The following is a 15,749-nucleotide window of genomic DNA, read 5'->3' as shown; positions in this document are numbered from 1 at the left end:
ATGGTGGTGAATTTAGCAACAGGTGCATAAGTCTCATTGAAATCAATACTAGCAAGTTATGAGTATCCTTTGGTAACTAATCTTGCCTTGTATGTCTCATAATCACATCCATTGCATCTCTTTTAGTCCTAAACACCCACTTACAACCAACACTAGATCAATTTGCTAGAAAAGGTGCCAATTCCCATATATCATTGTCCACAAGAGATTGGTACTCTTCTTCCATAGCCTTTTTCTACTTGAATGCATCTTGGAACTTCAATGCATCACATAAAGACAATGGATCAATAAGAAGAGCAATATTTATATGTTCTTCACTTATTTGAAGAAAGATGTAATTCTTCTACCATTCACTGTGTTGTCTTCTTTCTCTCAAAAGATATCTCTTTTTCCTTGTAGAAGAACATTCACCTTGTTGCACTCCATGTACTTTTTTACCCATCTTCTCTTTTAAACTTTGTCATTTCCTACTCAGTAGTTGGTACTCCTTATCATCATAATCTTCAACATCTTTATTTCTTTCATTGTTGGTCCTAGCAATTGTAGGAGCTTTCAACTTTTCAATATTCTTTAGCTTTTCATCTTCATCATCTTTATTATCTTCATCTTCTTGTTTCTTTGCTGAATTCAAAGATATGTTATCATTAATCCTACTTGGATATATTTCCAAGTACTCACAAGTACTTTTATATTCTAAAAACTCAACATCACGACTTTTAATGATCTTCTTGGTTTCCAAGCACATTAGCCTATATGCCTTAGTATCTTCATAATAATCAAGAAATACACACTTTGTACCTTTTGCATTAAGTTTGGACTTCATACAATCTAGTGTTTTTACATATGCAATATAATCAAAGGTTCTCACATGAGAAATCCAAAGTTGTCTCCTTCTCCAAGCTTCTTTTGGTATCATTGATACAAAAGCACTTATTCGGCACGTATTTCTTGTATACACTACATTCACTATAGCTTCCATTCAAAATTCACAACCAAGGTTTTGAGCATAAAGCATGCTCTTTGCTATGTCTACAATAGTTTGATTTTTTCTTTCAGTAATACCATTTTATTATGGAATGTATAGAGTTGTGGTTTGTCTAAAAATTCTTTCATTCTTCAAATAAACATCAAATTATATAGACATGTATTCACCTCCATTATCCATATACAGTACCTTAATCTTGTATCTACTTTATTTCTCAACAAGTGTTTTAAAATCTTTAAACTTTTAAAAGTATTTATTCTTGGCTTTAAGAATGTAGATCTAAATCTTTTTTGAATAATCATCAATGAAAGTAAGAAAATGCCTTGATCCTCCAATACTTTTCTTCTTCATAGGTCCACATACATCTGAATGGACAATCTCCACTAACTTGATAGCATATATTCCTACGCTACTTATAAATGAGGCCCTTTGTTGTTTGTCTTATATGCATCCTTTATATGTAAGTTGTTTTATATTTTGGCTTGTATTGCCAAGATCTAAGTCACTTATTATAGACTTAAGGTTTTTCATATTCTTGACATTCAAATAGCTAAGGCAATGATGCCATATATTTAATTTGTCTTGGAATGATGTAAAATCAATAAATGCAGCTACATCCACTCTATTCACCTTCTTATAAATGAGGTAGTATAAATTTCCCTCTGTAAAGCCTTTGAAGACCTTACATCTATTCAATGTTCTTATAAAACATCCATTCATGTCGAATTAAATTTTAAAACCTTCTATTACAAGTTTACTCACCGAAAGTAGGTTTTATTACATCTTAGGTACATGAAGGATGTTTTTGAATCTAATCCTATTATTTTTTCCATTCACAACTACCTCCACTATAATAGAGCCAATTCCAATGGCTTCATATGTACTACTATCTATCAATACCACATTTGATGTTGGAATAGCCTTTTAAGTGTCAAATAAATACTTATAAGATATCATATATTTAGAACAACCTAAATCCACAATCCATCTTGACATAGCAACCATAGAAATCCCATTTATTGCCGTGAATGCATAATCTTGTCCTCCAAATTTATCTTGCATACTATTTACATTTTTCTTTTCTATTTTTTTGCCTTTGTAGCAATTTTGAACAAAATGGCCTACTTTGTAACAAATGAAGCAAGCTTTGACATCATTTCATTGATTTGAATAGTTGTCTTTGCCTTAATGTGAGTAGAGTGATGAATTCTTACTTTGGGGCTCATTTTCTTTCTTTTTGGTTACTTCATGGACAAGTCTTACGATCATATAGTCTATTATAAGCTCTTTTAGTTTAATGGACTCTAATGCCATAATAAAGTAGTTGTAGGATTTGAAAAGGTTCATCAACAAGGTCATGATAATATCACTTTCTTTCCAAGACTTATCAATAATTGCTAGTTAGTTTACAAGAGCCCTTATCTTATTGACATGAGCCATGAGGTCTTTTCTTTCTTCCACCTTACAAATAAAGAACTTCTTCCTTAAATAGATGATGTTGGATAAGTTCTTGCTTTCATAGATATTATAAAGAATTTTTCATGCTTTTGCTAGTTCTTTGCAAGTGATAATATGGGAGAAGTTGGCTTTATCCACATTTGTTGCAATCAATCCAAAAGCATTTTTTTCACAACATTTGAACTCCTTCTTTTCTTTCATATCAGCATGTGTGCTTGGAGCCTCTTCACTTTCATTTTCAATATCTCAAGGATCCAAAGACGCCAACAAAAACTCTATTTTTACTTTCCAATGGTAGAAATTTTTACCTCAAAACTTTTCAATTACTCTCAATCCTTCACCTTTACTTGAAGCCATGTCTAAGAGAGAGATGCATCAAGAAAGATTAAAAAAAGAAGTCCTAAATGCTCTCAAAATCAGCAAAAAAGTATTGTTGCCTTTAAATCATAAAATCCTTCTTTGTGATTAAATTATTATTCTTACTTTCAAAAATACTCTCAACTTCACTTGTAAGACTTCTCACAAGTCTAATGACCTATCTAAACGTTTCAAATCTGATTTGCAACTCAAATATCACTCTTATGCTCATAAATCACCTCTATACACCATAAACATAATTACTATTTTTAAGTCATGAAACTAAAAAGTTAAACCACCAAGGATCTATCTCAAAAAAAATACAATATAAGTGTTCTATACATTTTTCTTAAGGTGAAAAACCAAACATCAATACCAAAACAAGAATTAGATCTAGATCAAACCAAGAATTAGATCTAGATCTGAATCTAAAGGTTAGGTACTTCTAAATCCTAACATCAGCAACAACAACTTGATCTACTCCACACATCAATAACCACTTCAAAGAACTTCAAAACACTCAAGAAAATATGTGTGGGCCCATAATCTATTAAAAAAAATAAATCTAAAAGCTACAAATACTTAGCATCAACAAAGTTTGCATACAAAGAAAAGTGTAAAGTAAGATGTTTCTTACTTCCAACACCTTTTACTTATAGGTGGAGTTTACATCCAAAGTATATGGATTTTATCCAAAGACATCTTCTTCCTTCCAACTAAATCTAGATTCATCTTAATTCAACTGCTAGCTTAAAATTCTAGCTGCCATTATAATAACTTCTTTTAATCTTTTGCTACCTTTTGACTATTAGCAACTTACTATGATTAATCTTTATGTGGTGGTAAGTAAATAAGAGCTTACTGATCTTCAACAGCTTGTACCATAAGTTATCAATATGTGCAACATGTGGCTAACTTATTGATCAAATTTTTAACCTATCAATCAACCAGAAATACATGTAAAGTCTAAATTATATTTATATAGTTTCTAAAAACTCTTCTATAAGATATTATCAAATTTATCAACTTTAATGTACTTCTATCTATTTGCATTATCTAGGTAATTATTGAGGTAAATATGTATATTGGTGACAGGTAAAGTTTACAAAGATAAGAAAAGATTATTGTATTATATAAAAATTAGCTTACATATGTTGAGCATTTGATTGTTGAAAGATATAATCTTACCTTAAGTTGGATTTGTAATTAAAAAAAATAATGCCTAAGGTATTTAGAAACACTTTGGCAATCTTTAACAACCTAAATTTTATTTATTTTTTAAATCAAATTCAAAGATTGTTTAGAATTAAAAAAAAAAAACCCCTATTCACTTAAATTCCTTAAAATATTCACTTAAATTAATTAAAGTATTTACTTAAATTCCTTAAAATAATTCTAAAAAAAAATCCTATTAAGTTTACTTACACTTTAATTAACAAAAAATAGCTTCATCTACAATAGTTGGGTGGTTTTGCACATCAAGGTATATTTTAATCCTAATTCATAATTGGCCTTCTAAGAGTGTTAACTTAAGATTTATCTAAGTAATTTTTTTCAATTGCTATTTTTTATTTCTATCTAAAGATGAACATAACACTACTTTTGTTAATCCATCTTGATTTGCCTTGTTTATGGTTCTATAAAGTAAGTAAAAGTCTATTTTATAGAAAGATAGTATTAACAAATATAGATTTTAATATCTTCTTAATTTTTATCTAAGATAATTTAGAACTATGTTTTATAATAAGTTTTTCTATAAGATCTATATATATATATATATATATATAATAATAATTCAATAGTTGTATTAGAATAAAACAACATTAGATTTAATCATCACCAATATGTAACACATTGAATTTCACAAAATTAAGTTTGACTTTTAAATTAATTGAAAAGGTTGTTGAATACTTTGTGTTTTACTAAAAGACTTCAATCCTATTCAATATTACATCCTATTCTTTTTTTAAAATATTTCAAAAGTAGTTGCAATATAATGGAATCTATATCTTATATAGAAAGATTTTGATTTTGAATAAACTAATTTTTATTATGTTAGATTAAAATATTATATAATCTCAAATTGTAATAAAAAAAAAATTAATTTTTTTAGCCATTTATGTAATATGAAGTATTATTGTATGTGCATACCTTGAACTAAATTCAAATTATAAAAGAAGCCATTGATATTTGGCTCTTGAATTAAATATAGAGAATGTTTATATGATACCTTGAAGATGAAAAGATGGTATTTTTTATTGTCTTGATAGCTTTATTTATATATATACAAGATTCTATCTCCTTTGGTATTAGATATGTATATACAAGATGAAGAAGAGAAAAATTTCAAGCATTATTGAGAGAATTTGAGTCATGAGCTTATAAAACCAATCAACTTTGGTCTTACTATAAATGTGGTAGGTTGGAGTTAGTAATATCAAATATGTTTGGATGATCTTCTACCAACTCTTCAATAATGTAGTATTTATCTTCTAAACCAATTTAAATATTAATTTAAATACATATTGTAAAAATATTAGTTTTCTAATAAGAACAAGAAAAAATCTAAGAAGGAAAAAAACACCTTAAATATTAGGCATTTTAGTCTTTACTTGGCAACTCTTTGATAGCTTCAAGAAGTAAGTAAACCTTAAACAATTTAATAAGAAGATTCGAAGTAAACCTTGAAGAAATTACAAGAAATCCCAAAATCTTTAAAAAATTCTAAAAAATTAAAAATATATTATAAATAAATTTTAAAAAATCCTTGGAAGTGAGTGTCAACACTCATGTGTCATCTTGGTTAAGATTCAAAACAAATGCTTGCCATATTGTATGTTTGTTGCTAAGTAAATTCTATTTTCAATTGAGAGCTTTAGTGCACATCATGGTTACTTTAACTTATTTTTTCTTCTATCACATAAATTGGTTCATTTATTTTAGGTTCTTGTTTTTGGCTGCTATTAATTTTAATGATTTTTTACTTATGTTTAATGAAGTCTTAAAGTTAAAATAAAGTTGTGATTGATTGGATAATTTTGTGTCTTCTAAGTTAAAACTCTTAAGCCTCTTTAAACTATTAAATTGAAGAGATTTTTTACGAACTATAATTTTTTTTAATATTGATTCTTTAATATGAATTATTAACTTGTATTGCTTTATTTTTAATTTAAAGTCTTATTCTTTCTTGCAAAGATTTATCCAAAAGTCAAGTCTAAAGCTCTTTGCAACTTTGTGCCATTTTCCAAAGTTTCTTGTAAAACTTTAGATGAAGTATTGAATTCATATTTCTAAATTCTTTATTTATAGTTTATTTAACAAAAAAATTTAGATTCTTAACACAAAAAATAAAAACTCCATATTTTCATTGATTGCAAAATATAAAGTGATTGCAAATGATCTGTTTTTTAATGATGGTTATGATGGTGAAGATGAAAGATGGTACAAGAATGATTAAATTTAAGAATCTCTATACGAAGGGTAGGTGGGTGAATTTAACAAGTAGGTGGATGGATTTAACAAAATATTATTGTTGTGGTACATGTAAGTTTTACATCTTTTACATGATTACTTAAAAAATCAAGTATTTTATGATGAACAAAAAGTTCGTTTAAAGAGATTTAGGATCACTTAATTGATGAATGCTGTCTGATCAATGCCGAAGAACTCCCAAAATAATATTAGTAGCCAACTATGATTCTCATAGTTTATAAGATCTTTTCTACCATCACACTATTATTCTTGACCTGTAACGAGTGAATATTCAAAAGATTCCAACTAACCGAAATGCAAAATATAGGCTTCTATTATTCAATAAATGTAAGTGTCTGATCTCACATCCTATTTCCCATGCATAAACCATAAATTACATAATATAAGCCCTTCAAAAATAGACTCCGAACATTACCAAAGACTTTTCTGTCGAAAACGTTGTCTTCTCTACTGATGAAACGTCATCTCACTTGGAGGTTGCCATCAGACGGCCATCGTAAGAATGTGATTGAAGTTACCACATTTGAATTACGATACAAGTGTCACAACACGAAGACAACAATTTCAAAAATAATTTTTGTGGAATGTTTACAACGATTGCTTCCACAATTACAAAATACGTGACCAACCTGTTTTACTCCACGGATTTTGAAGTTCCTTCAGAAGGCGGGTACAAGGACCACAAAGCCACGGTTGAATCCTTCGATCCTGAGGCTAACCATTTTTTGTCTTCCGAGAACGCCACCCCATTCACCTGGTTCCAACACCGTCCACTCCTCTTGAAGAATCAAAATTGAGATATGCGACAAGACATCAATGAAATTTTATAGAGCATAAAATGTTGCATTTTGTCCACATGAAGTCATGTCACATGAAATTGACTACGCCAAAGGCAACGAAAAAACATACGATCTCTTTGTGATATTTAAGAAAAGCCAGAGGCTTGCGACGTCGGTAGTCATAAATGGAAACCCTGTTGAACATACAACACCGTGGTTCCTTGTCAACAGAGAAACACTTGCGAAGTTCAAAACAAGAAGAAAGTGGATAGCTAATGACGCTAAAGCTACACGATTATATAAGCACAACAGATGCAGCATACATGCAACAGTTTCTCACTATTCTTCCATTCCATTTTCCGATCCATATACTGAAGCCATTGAAATAACAAGACCGTGACCTCAGATCTCCATACAGCAATCGGTACAATGTCTTACCGGTGATCCCAACCAGAAGTTGCAAAAATTTTATCATCACCTCGTAGTGCAATATCACCTATTCCTGCTTGCCCTTCGAACTTCTTCTTTGGAGTGTACACTTTCTGCTTGCGTGCGAGGCAACCGCATCAAAAAAGAATAAAGAAAGAAGAAAAACAAACAAATAACAATAACAACAATAACAACAAAATTGGACAAAATCACATTAATGTTCTGTACCAGAAGAAAAGTATGAACAAGAACATGTCATTTAGTTGTACTTATTGCAGATTATTTTTTCCACAAAATACTACATCTCAAGTCTGGTGATCTTTAGAATATTATTTTGATTACCTCAGTACTATTGAAAGAAAAGAGTGTAAGTTGCCCATCAGCAGAACCTGAAATACCTCCTAGTCCGGGTCCATCCAGTACGAGACTGAGGACTGTCATTACGAACACACAGCAGGGTATTAGAAATACAAGTTAACAGACTGTAACCGATTCACGATGCAACCAACATCTCATTCTTGTACGCGATCCGAAAGTTAATAATCAGCGCCAGGATCTAGAAATACTGAACAATACTGACCTGCCAAGCCTCATTCAGATCGGCGAAATTTTTTACTTCAATGACATGCAGCGACGACTACTGGACATTAGAATGGATTGTGAGAATCGTATAGCTAACAAACCTTAAGATTAAATTTTCTCGTGCATCAAGTTATGGAACCAAATTCAATTTCAGCAAAATTCTGCCATTCGTGATCATGAAGAAAGAATGTACGACAATCACTTCAGAAAGAACAGTGCTCGGGAATTTCAATAAAATTTTTGAAGACTAACCAGGTTCTTTGTGTTGCTTAGATTGTAGCAAAGGCGCAGCTGGATGCCGTGTGTCCCACATCAACATGCTGCCATCTTCATATCTGCATATAGCTAGTTATGCCTCAGGACTGTAGAGTATAATTTATGGTACTGATTTGATGTTTTAACTCTTCTCGTATTTTACGGTCTGAACAGTGTTCACCAAAGTAGAATGTCTGAGCATGTTGAAGATGAAACGAACAAATGAAAGCTTGCGTAAGATGAAGACTGACCCGGCAACTACTGTACACTGGTCACCTTCCCCAGACTGAAAGATCATGTGCAGTGACATACACATACCTGCACCCACAAATTATGTGCTTGATAGTAGTGTACATCACCTCCTCATATATGTTAAATGCCCATTGATCCAGAATTCGGATCTCCTAAGTTTATAATGCAAGGCTTGGCCATGCCCAGTTGACATTTAAATGAAAAACTTTAACAATGTTTTTACAGGAGTCTCACATGAAGCTACGTACTAAAGAATTGACCTCTAAGGATATTCCACGTCTTATGGTGTTCTTTGGATGTAAATGAAATTGCAAACATCTCTTAGAGTATGGTTGAGGTGGAACATGGTATAATCAACTATGTTGCGACTATAACGAAGTCTCACCTACAGAAGAGTCTTTCGGCGACAAGAGCTGCACCCTTTGACCAGAAGTGATGTCCCAGATCTCTACCTATATTCACATTAATAATCAGGCATGGACCAATTCCCAATAATCTAATATCACATTATCACATATCATGCCGAGAGAACACTAACGTTAGACAAGGTTTGTTAGAAGAAGCGCATGGACAGTACTGCCTTACTTTAGATGTATCATTTCCAGCAATGGCCATCAAAATCTGGCCTGCCGCTCCTCTCGTATCCTCTGCACCTTATTGAAAACGATTTCTACATAGTAATTACAAATGAACAAGTATATAAATCACAATATAAACTGGGAACAGCGTACAATATTGGTGGCTGTAACTAGGCTCTGCAGATAACCATGTACCAAATATACCTTATTTGAAGAGGAAAGAGTCCTAACTTCCTAACACATCAAACGTGTGGAGCTAGCAGATGAACTAAACAAGAGATTTCCAAATAAAGTGTGACGAATATCAAGAGTTCAATGACAACTTGTTAATATCACGCACTTCGATCACACCAGTAGGTCCTCATGTTCATCTAAACACAAATTCTTACCATGAGATTCATCATTTGTAGTGCAACGCCTTGCAACTGCGAGTTTGCAGAAATGATAAGATTCTGACTTTACACTCAAGATTGGTTGTCTGCAAGCTCAACCAAGACACGGTGTTCAATTCCCAGCGATTACCATCTCTGGAACTGTTTCATCTTATCAAACAATTCTCAATTCTGCAACAACTCGCACACCAAAATTAATGTCATTTTTACAATCTCTTATCCTATTTGTCGCAGTAGGAGAATACAACATTCTTAGAAAGTCTAGAACGCATGAAGTGGAGGACTAGAAATCACTTCTTATACCTTGACAAGCTCGATTCTGTCAGCTGCCAGCACTTCACGGTGCCGTCTCGACCTTGGCTGCTTTCATAATCCAGGACAGAAACTTTGATATGGAAAATTACAAAATACCATTGATATTAAAACCTACAACCGTAATTAAAGCTCTAAAAAGCAAATAGCTCAGGTGATCAATTCAGTCCTGAGGTTGCTATTCAAATCGTGTTCAGACCTTATAATCTTGTTGTTTAATGCTGAGCTGACACCAATTCCAAGCACTCCAGCCGACGGAGTATGAACTCTACATTTGCACAAATACAAAATAATTAGAAAACCAGACACGATTGTTTAAAAGCTATTAGCAGGTTCAATATAACCCAGACAAAGATTGGTACGGTTCCGCCTAGTGGAATAGTTTGCAGTACTAGCTCAACATGCAATAAAATAAATTCGAGGCCATACCTCGACGAAAACACAGGTCGATGTTTCACAAGGTCCCATATTTTCAATTCTCCATCAGCATCACTGCATCCACCCGTGTGAGAACTATTTCGCACAATAAAATATTTAAATGCCGCATGTTTTGCACACATAGAATTTCTCTCCCGTAAATCGAGAAACAAAGCATCTTCTGAATGCTAAGCACCTAAACCATAAACCCTAAACACATATAGAGGTCACAGCATCAAAAAAGAAAGGAAAATTTGCACATATGGTTACATGTACTTTGCGTTCGTCAAAAGCCACAACTAAAAATGAGTTGAGACTTAGAATGATTATCAAAAACAATTCAGAGACAATTAATCTACATAAGCTACAGGAGATAGTGTGTACCCGGAGAGAAGAGCGCCGGAGGGTGTGTGAAAAGCTAGCACGTTGACAGCAGCTCGATGAGCACGGAGAACAGCAACAGGATCAGGCGCTGGGCGTCTTGATGTCGCTAGCGCCATAGGTGAACAGCATTCGATAGCCACCCACCACCTTCACCTCACACAGGATTTCGTTTGTTCTGAATAAAGTAGTGCTTGAAAATCATGCGCGAACTATACTAAGAATTACAATCACAAGCATCCATAAGAAAATCACCTCTACCGCCACATGGGTTTTCAGCTGCCCCAGTTATGATGCAATTTCCGCAAACCGTTCAACAAAAGATAGCTCACGATTACAAGAAGATAAATAAAAACTATGTGAATACAATTCTGTCTACCACGATGTGCCACCCAACTTTCGTGTGCCAAATCTTTCCGTCACAACTCTAACACCGTCACCTCTCTAAGGATGGCCGCGGAGAATTGACAATGAAATCATCCATGGAGCTCTTCGAAGTCTATTTATAGCGATGAATTGTTTTTTTTTCATTTTGTGTAACGTTAGTCTTGTGGTTGTCCTCAAATGACATGGATTCTTCTCACTAGCTGGATTCCGCATCATTCGTGCGTTAGCCCAGGTGCTGGCTCACCCAGGTCTCATTGGATGAACCAAAGCTTTTCGAAGTCGGTGTGCCAACCATAATTACGCTAACTACAAAGTCCACCAAATATTCAAAACTCTGGCGAACGTCCCACAGAAACTGACATCATGCTATGCGATTCTTAGAGAGATGTCGTCCGGCAGTTACTGGTACTGCTTGTAGGGTTTATTCATGTGAATGTAGTGGTGCGAATCATGTCGAAACAAGTGTAGCATGTTTATGTACACGGAGTGGCGTTTTGCAGAAGATTTGCTGACCTCCTACTATATTCAGTTAACAACAAATATGAGAATTGAATGTTTATAATAATTGATTAATAAAAAGTAGATACGGATTGCACGTCACAGAAATCAGGGCACTCTCAGAAAATATTAGGGTTCAATCCGGATTCTAGAACAAATAGACCTCTTTGAAGGTAAGTGCTGGAAATATTGGATAACCTTGCAGAGAGATTAGGTCATTTCTCTTGTGGCCCAAGAGATATTCCAAGCAAGGTAGTCGAGAGAACCCAAATACGACATTTGTTAACCAATATGAAGTAATTGTAATACTAAATGCCGAACGAGAGCTGATTCATGAATGTAGCGTATTATTTAGCACATGGAACATCAATTTGATCATTCAACTTCGGATTCTTCAGTCCTAGATGTATAGTACACGATTGTTGGAACAGGGTTGCACAAATATGAAGCTCTCCTAGATGCTTGAATGTATTCATCTGCACTTAGCTCACCATCGAAGTACCTTGGGAAAATACTTCTTGCATAAACCACAAAGAATGCACCTTGTTAGTTCCTGTTTTCCACTCATGCAATCTTCGAGTGCTCATTATATCCCAACTTGCGTCCAATTCCGCCAAATATAGTGTGAATGCATGGATTCGTCAAAGATTGCAACGATTAGTGTACCTTGTCAATGAGGGACTGATAGTAGGGATACACTTCATCAGTATCGACGCGCACCTTACTTTTGGAGTACAAATCAAATTTGCTGCAATACATTTCGATGACGAGGCAATGATCAGTATCGAGTCATGACTGCTCTAAGGGAAATTCAGTTAAATTCATACTCATAGCAGAGTTTTACATCAGTAGGGGATTGAAACTACTTGAATTTTTCAAGCCACTGAAGATTCTCGTGGTCGGTCTCACTCAATAGGTGCTTGTATGCTCCCGCTTGATGCAGCGCTACACAATGGAACCCAAGCATCATCGCTTGTTAGGTAGGAACTTGAAATCACGAGATGTCGCAGCAGCATAACCCAAACATATTTGGGGCCAGTAATTTTCAAAATTTCCGGGCTTCGAGTTGGAAAAACAAAATTCTCACCGTAAAAGGAGTGGTAGCGGATAACAAACAACGCTTGCGGTGGAAGTGTTGTATTGTTGTGCTTCATGACCTGTATCATCAGGTTTGTAGAAAAGAAAGTGAAAAATAGAATAAAATAGACCGGTTGGACATGAAAATTAGTAATGTCGCGAGCAAACACAAGAAGACAGAACGTGGTGGTGTTGGGGACCTCGAAGTAATACCTGGTACATGTACTCGTCGTGGCCCCAGGACATGACCACGTTGTCAAGCCCGCACTTTTCTTGGTAAATTCCCAACTTGGTAGAAAATTGGGGATTATGCGTGTCAGGATTGTCCTTGAACAACTGCAAGGTCACACCCAACTAACATCACAAACCCTACCAGAATTCTAGTGCATGGTTCCTAGAATACCATACAGTAGGTTGCCATGCCAAACGCCAAACAACCTTCCTACACACCACACAATTTAGGCAATTGCCTAAGTTGTATGTTAAAATGGTGATCTCTACTGAGCACATGACATGATGCTCGTTTAAAACGAAGGGGCGAAACATATTGTACCTCGGTGTGCACAATGGCGGGATCAAAAGCGCATCCTACTGGGAAAGTGTCACCTGCCAGGACAAATCCAATACAACGAAGATCATGCATTAACACTCCAAAGGAAGACCTATTAAAGCATAAATGCTAGATAAACATGAGTACGTTTGAGGGTGCAGAACATGATGTCTACCAACAACTGCATATTGAGGCTCCTCTCCGAACAAAGGATGCAACAACACTTTGCCCAAATCTGCCATTGCCACCAACACAAACACTTTAGAAACATCCTGCGACGTTCCTTGTGGCGCTTATTCTTAACCGATGTCCGCCAATTCAATCGGCCCTTCCACAATTTTTCACAAACAGGGCCGAGTCAAGGTGACCACTTATTTCTTTCGAGCGTTATTTTCCATCTGAACACGGGTTCTACAAACATACTTCGCAAAACAACATTTAGTAAAGATTTGCAAGGAGAAGTTCTTCAAGTCCCCTCAAGTTGTCCACAGTAATAGGTTACCATGAATAAGTCCCACAAGATGGAACCAGGTATCATCGGGGTAGTCAAGGCGGATTGCTTCTGCAGTCTGCAACAGGTGCTGAATTTGTGGCTCTTCCAGGTCAGGATCGCTGTCATCTACGCACTCGTTCAGAAGCTCGCAACAATCCCAGATGCTCATGACCGCTTTGTTGAATTGCAGGTGCTTCTGCCGCATGGCTTGACCCTGCAATAGTACTTGATTCCACCAGATGAGATTGAAAATCCATTCCCATGGCACTCGATGTGGGATTCAAAAATAAGGCATATTATTTAATCGAATTGGCGCCACTTACGAAATCGTAGGTCTGGTGAGTATGATTAGCGCGATAGAGATCCTCCACGCATGCTTGACGCTCCCCATCCTTTGCATCGTATGCTCTGAAGTACAAACGCGACCTCTAAGAATGTGCTAAGGAGAATTCAGGTCTCTTTACATTGATACCCTTGCACAGAAAGAAGTCATTCTATAGATGCGGTTCCAGGATGCTATCTCATTCAAGTTGTGACGATAGAGTGGTATCATCTAAGAGGTGACCTGAAAGCTTGGCCAAACGCATTGTGCTCGGGCATTTGAAAGAGCCCAACTGATTCTTTAAGTTCGGGACAACTAACGAGTTGCATGGACATCTGGTGCCACTGCGCCTCTCCATCACTGGACTTGGGCTTCGAGTCTGTCTCCTCCACCTGAGTCCTTACGTCCACTACTAATCGCCCCATTGCGATACAACTCGGTTGTGGTGGACGACGCCTACCACCTCGATTTCTTCAGTGCGATCTACCTTTTCCGAACAACAGCAAAGAAGATTAGCTACAGACTCCTCCTCCACCTACGCAGGGTCAGATGAAGGGTAGCAACGCCATGCACACACAGCAAGAGGAGAGGGACGTGAAGCGATGAGCACAGAGAGACGTGGATGAAACGGAGGAGGAGGAGGAATGGATTAAGAGAGACGGGACTGGAACTGAGCTTTCGATGCGAAGTCACAGATGGGTCATTGAACAAGGGGCAGTTGACAGTGAGAACAGGGATGTGGCCTCCTCAGAAATAATGAATGATGCCAACCCGTTTTTCTTTCACCTTGATTCCGCCCTCCCCCTCCGTGTGACGCTCCTGCCCCAACTCTATCCCCTCTCGCCCTCACCCTCGTCCCTAGTCTCTCTGCTTCCCACCTTGACTCCTGTTTCCTTCACCTCTGGTCCTCCACACCTTTCTCATATTACATATTTTTCAGAGACCTTCTCCTGGTAGTTCTTTTGAGAATTTGTTGAAGTAAAGATTGGAACGCCTCTTAGTAAAATATCTTGCAGCAGGTGCTTCTATGATGTCATTCTTGACTCCTTCAGCTTACTGTCTCCATCACAAGGTTGTGGAACCCCTCTTAGTAAATATCTTTACAGGCAATGTACCTTTTCATTGGAAAATCATCATGCATCCAACAATTCACTCTGTGATGCATGTATTGTCCTTGAACTCAGATTGGAAAGAAGATTATTCCTACATGGTTAAAAGCCCTGAGGTATTATTTATACAAATGTAAATAAGTTCCAATTTGATGCTGGGTTTAAAAACCCCAAATTATTCCTGACATTGTGTTTTAATCTCCAACTTCCAATAAATAGTAGCTGGCTGATGGCAAATTTTGGGGGGAGATGCATATTCTGTTCACTGATGAGTTTGGTGAAGTGCAGTATCAGATTGGTACTTTTCCAGCAGGCTAAGGATGACAGGCTCAGAATGAGCAGAGTGGAAAGGTCCAGCTGATGATGTGGCAAATAAATCAAAAGCCTCCAAATTTAGGTATCATGCCTATCTCCTGCAGGGTGACATGCCAAACCTTACTTAGAAGATAAGCAACAGCAGTCCAATTGCATGTGACAATGTCAAGGGACCATCACAATACTCTCAGAATCCTTGCTTGTTATGGTTCCAAACAGGTCCAAAATAGGGGGATGTTGGTCCCTTGTCATTCTTCTGAACATTCCTTTTCCAACTCCAATGCAGCAAGGGACAGCAAAATGGTCAATTGTATGTGAGACCACAGAAA

The 15,749-nt window shown here is 35.8% G+C and overlaps 2 protein-coding genes across 6 annotated transcripts; both read right to left on the bottom strand.

Annotated features, from left to right (window-relative positions):
- Positions 1-6,587: 6,587 nt before the first annotated feature.
- LOC112273495 (protein DECREASED SIZE EXCLUSION LIMIT 1) lies at positions 6,588-11,431 on the bottom strand. Of its 5 annotated transcripts, none has more exons than XM_024502383.3 (14): positions 10,925-11,163; positions 10,673-10,847; positions 10,301-10,363; positions 10,071-10,139; positions 9,863-9,919; positions 9,557-9,645; positions 9,175-9,242; positions 8,975-9,041; positions 8,589-8,655; positions 8,335-8,417; positions 7,843-7,934; positions 7,510-7,613; positions 7,202-7,265; positions 6,588-7,046 (listed from the first exon to the last, which is right to left on the bottom strand). In XM_024502383.3, the coding sequence occupies exons 2-14, from the start codon at positions 10,786-10,788 to the stop codon at positions 6,927-6,929; spliced, it is 1,059 nt and encodes a 352-aa protein (XP_024358151.1). In that variant the 5' UTR covers positions 10,789-10,847; positions 10,925-11,163; the 3' UTR covers positions 6,588-6,926. The 5 variants fall into 5 exon arrangements, with proteins under 5 accessions (XP_024358151.1, XP_090101142.1, XP_073385440.1 ...); XM_090245016.1 differs by having other exon boundaries at positions 9,175-9,236; XM_073529339.2 differs by having other exon boundaries at positions 10,673-10,819; positions 10,925-11,059.
- Positions 11,432-11,598: 167 nt separating this feature from the next.
- Positions 11,599-14,733, bottom strand: LOC112273496 (inositol oxygenase 1). Its single transcript, XM_024502387.3, has 10 exons — positions 14,240-14,733; positions 13,998-14,082; positions 13,684-13,888; positions 13,357-13,416; positions 13,185-13,237; positions 12,845-12,967; positions 12,642-12,711; positions 12,421-12,499; positions 12,221-12,302; positions 11,599-12,068 (listed from the first exon to the last, which is right to left on the bottom strand). The coding sequence occupies exons 1-10, from the start codon at positions 14,419-14,421 to the stop codon at positions 12,042-12,044; spliced, it is 966 nt and encodes a 321-aa protein (XP_024358155.1). The 5' UTR covers positions 14,422-14,733; the 3' UTR covers positions 11,599-12,041.
- Between the last annotated feature and the right edge of the window lie 1,016 nt (positions 14,734-15,749).

This window comes from Physcomitrium patens, chromosome 20 (assembly GCF_059467195.1).
Source record: "Physcomitrium patens ecotype Gransden chromosome 20, ASM5946719v1, whole genome shotgun sequence".
Classification (NCBI taxonomy): Eukaryota; Viridiplantae; Streptophyta; class Bryopsida; order Funariales; family Funariaceae; genus Physcomitrium; species Physcomitrium patens.
This window is presented reverse-complemented; position numbering and strand designations above follow the sequence as displayed.